The sequence below is a fragment of the Mastomys coucha genome, unplaced genomic scaffold (genome assembly GCF_008632895.1).
Source record: "Mastomys coucha isolate ucsf_1 unplaced genomic scaffold, UCSF_Mcou_1 pScaffold5, whole genome shotgun sequence".
Taxonomy (NCBI): Eukaryota; Metazoa; Chordata; class Mammalia; order Rodentia; family Muridae; genus Mastomys; species Mastomys coucha.
The window spans coordinates 80,033,856-80,037,338 of record NW_022196911.1 but is presented as its reverse complement, the minus strand read 5'-3'; the positions used below and the strand labels follow the sequence as shown (position 1 = coordinate 80,037,338).

Sequence of the window (3,483 nt, the reverse complement as noted above, 5' to 3'; positions counted from 1 at the left end):
AAAAAAAAAAGAAACTGCAACAGACTGCATCTCTGCAAAACCCAGCAGCTTACCTCCCCCTACCCCCCACCCCCCCACACACTTCGTGTTCAGTTTGCCAAGCCATGCAATGCTACATGGGATTCTGTCAGCAGTTAAGGCACAGGAGGAGGTGTCTTATTAGACGACATGAAAGCCTGGGAAAACACCAAGATATTTCAAATATCTGATACTTTACATTTTACCCACAGAAAACAAATAAAAATTATCTGAGAAAGCTAGCAACAGACTATGTGATGTTCTATTACATGAAATCATTGAAAACACATCTCCCTCCTACTTTCTAAATATATCTACTTGACAATGTTAAGAAAGCATTCAGGGTCTGCAATTTTTGTGTTTAATGAGGTGGTGTACTGTGGTGCAAAAGTCTTTGGAGTCAGGCTGACCAAATGCAAACTCCTCTGGTTAATGTGTTTTTTGGGCTAGTCCCCTAACCTCACAGTCTCATTTGTTTGTTTGTTTACTTGTTTTTAATTTTATAAAGCAGCTGTAGGATTAGATGAAAACATAAAGCACCTAAACTGCAGTTCATTAAACACAATCTAACTAAAATTTGGCTCTAATAACAAAACGGTAAGGTAATATATGCGGACCAACTATGCTACTGTGAGTCTTAATTCATTGTAAGATGGAAAAATTCAAGTACCTGGAAGGAAGAGACTATTGAAAACTCTGGCAGCTGTTTCCATTATTTGACCCAGAAGCTGGCGATTAATGCAGATAAAACAGCAGGTAAAGCACCTCACTGTAAGCATTTTGCGCTCCAGAAGAAAAGAGCAAGAGTGAAGAACTGACAGCCGAACATACATAAAACTCCAGGAAAAGCTTGGAAAGGCTGTGTGACACACCAGCACTCACCTCCAGAGCCGCCATCCTCACCACCTGGTTGCTGTGGTAAAAAAAGTTTGGGAGGACATCGAAAATAGATGTTTCTGATAGGATGAGTTTCTAGAAGGCAAAAGGATATTGATGTTCTTGGTGAGATCTAAGAATTCTGCTGGTGAATGCCATTCATGAGCATAGTGGTTCCGGTTCTCCTTCCTGAGCTATTGTGGAGAACATAATAATACCTTGTCCCACAGGGTTGCCTACAGCATTATATTGGTTAAGACATGTAAAACTGTTCGAACTGTTTATTGAAATATACCAAAAACTGTCTGTGCTTATGAGTGTTAACACCTCGGACCTCTATTTGTACTTCCTAAACACTGCCTAATACTCCACTATCAGAAATCCCAGGCTTGAAAGGAAATGGAAACCCTAGATACCAACTACAAACCACATGATTAAAAAGATCCCGCTCAGCTTCTAGGTTCCTTTGGCCAGTCATAACAACAGTACTCTGGTTTCCCACTAGGAAAATACAAAGACACCCCTGAGAAAATGATGTTATTTATAAAATAGTTGAAGTCCTTCATTTGTAGCAAAATTACCCAATAATTTTATAAAATTGGCCTTTTATACAGTGTAATACTAAGCATTTAAATAAAATTAAAGTTAAATGATATTTAAATAGCTTTGTCTGTAGAAGAGGAACAACCATCTCTATGCATCTGATTCAAGCACCAGAAATCAAATAATGCTGCCAATTAATTCTGGTATAGAATGTTTTCAAAAGATAGAGACTTCAATAAGACACTTCTATTAAAGGAGGCTCATTTGATTTTTAAGGCTAAGCTATGATCCTGCAACATTTTTACAAAAACATAAACATAAATCATTTTAAAAATTCAAGGAATGAAATTTCATGTCACAGAAGTCAAAATTAATCGATTAACTCTTAACTGAACAATGCTCATGGGAATAAAAGGGATAGGAATGTGAAGTGGTGGAAGGAAGGAGCTATCATAATACCTGCAGGTTCTCAATGCAAAACTGGTGTCCGTACATGTCAATGGCTGATAGGAAGATAGACTCTACTTGGTTATGGCGAAGCTCATATGATGGCAAATGGGAAGCAATAAGAACCTAGAGTGAAGGCAAAATAAGAGGCATATAAGTTCCTGAGGGGGTGATTATTCTAGGCTCCTATTAAGTCACCTGATACAAAGGCAGTAAATATAAATCTCTAAGTGCAGGAATCAAAGATAAAACAGAGACCAAGTAAAACAACTTCTAGGTCCTGTAGCATTAAGTCAATGCCACCACATACTGAATCTCAGTTGCTTCTCACCATGATTTGCCCCGTGGACAATTTCCCATAGGGGTAGGGGGAAGGGAGAACAAACAGCTTCAATCAAGTTCTATCAGTGCATGTGATTTACCTTTGCAAAGCTGCTAGTCCTGGGGACTGCATGACTAGCTGTTAATTGGGAATCAGGTCTGGCAGGGAGCAGCTGTGGGGAAGGTGGATGCAGTATAGCTAGCCTTCTGCAATGCTGCAGTAGAAAGGGAGGAAACGCTGCTTTGACAACCCCAGGTACTCAGCACCAAAGAGAAGGCATCAGGAGCTAACGCTGATGCATGTGAAGGCCAGAACGTAAAAGCAGTGTCACAAACAAACGAAGTCAGTAGGACCTGAATATCCTCAGCAGGTCACTGAGAGGTTCAATAACTTTGAGGAGTTCAGTGACATGGATACAATTGTAGAGAAAGCAGAAGGTCACTGAGCAGCTTCAAATGCTGTGTCCTTGTCAATGCCCAGGCAATGAAAACACAAAGGGAGTGCCAGCTCTCAGCTTCCCTGCAGAAACCTTTTGGAATGGAAATGAGGACTACAGGGTGAGGCTAACTGGACTTCTCTGGGGTTGTTCAGACTGCTAGTGCCTGAGATTCATGTCATTATCTTTTGCTTTCCACACTTGATTGTTTTCTATATACTTATACCTTTTCATCTGTTTCTAAGTTCCCTTTGGGAAGTAAAAAAAAATACTGAGTTCATTTCCTTCTCTCGGTTTCCTTTCCTCCACCTGACCCTTGTTTATGACTATAGTGAGGGCTGCAGAGAAGACAGGGAACAATACCAGTATTTTGTAATGTGAGAAGTCCAACATTAACCATGTCCTTTGTCTTTAAATAATGTTTTATCACATGAAAACATTGCATAGTCTCTGTGAAGTGCACTGTGTCTAAGAACTGCACAGACTAAGAAAAATATCACTCTTTCAAAACAACCAGCAGCTGTTCTTACCTGACGAGCTCGAAGTGCCACTTTAGCATTGGTGGTCTTGCTGAGTTGAGTTAGCTCTGTGAGGATATTTAGCAGCTCATCAGTAAGTGTAGGGTCCCGGCCACACAACTGATCCTAAGTGTTAGTGGAAAGGAACACATAAACTTCTATCACCAAGAACTCTGAGGCACAGAACATGAGAGAGGGAAAGGAAATACCTCTGCCGCTGAGCTGCATCTCAGCACTGTCAGCAGCTCTTCAGTCTCCTTCCCCCTTCTCTTGGCCATCAGCCATTTCTGGAAGAATTTCTTTTTTTTCTTTCTTTTTTTTTT

At 40.3% G+C, this 3,483-nt stretch overlaps 1 protein-coding gene across 6 annotated transcripts in view; it reads right to left on the bottom strand.

Moving 5' to 3' along the window:
- The window catches only part of Acaca (acetyl-CoA carboxylase alpha), a 268,630-nt gene that overhangs the window by 120,231 nt on the left and 144,916 nt on the right, over window positions 1-3,483 (bottom strand). For all 6 annotated transcript variants that reach the window (XM_031350925.1, XM_031350927.1, XM_031350930.1 and 3 more), the window contains 3 exons: window positions 3,173-3,286; window positions 1,897-2,010; window positions 901-990 (listed from right to left, as the gene is read on the bottom strand). In XM_031350925.1, the coding sequence (XP_031206785.1) occupies window positions 901-990; window positions 1,897-2,010; window positions 3,173-3,286 (318 nt within the window). The remainder of the gene's footprint in view (window positions 1-900; window positions 991-1,896; window positions 2,011-3,172; window positions 3,287-3,483) is intronic.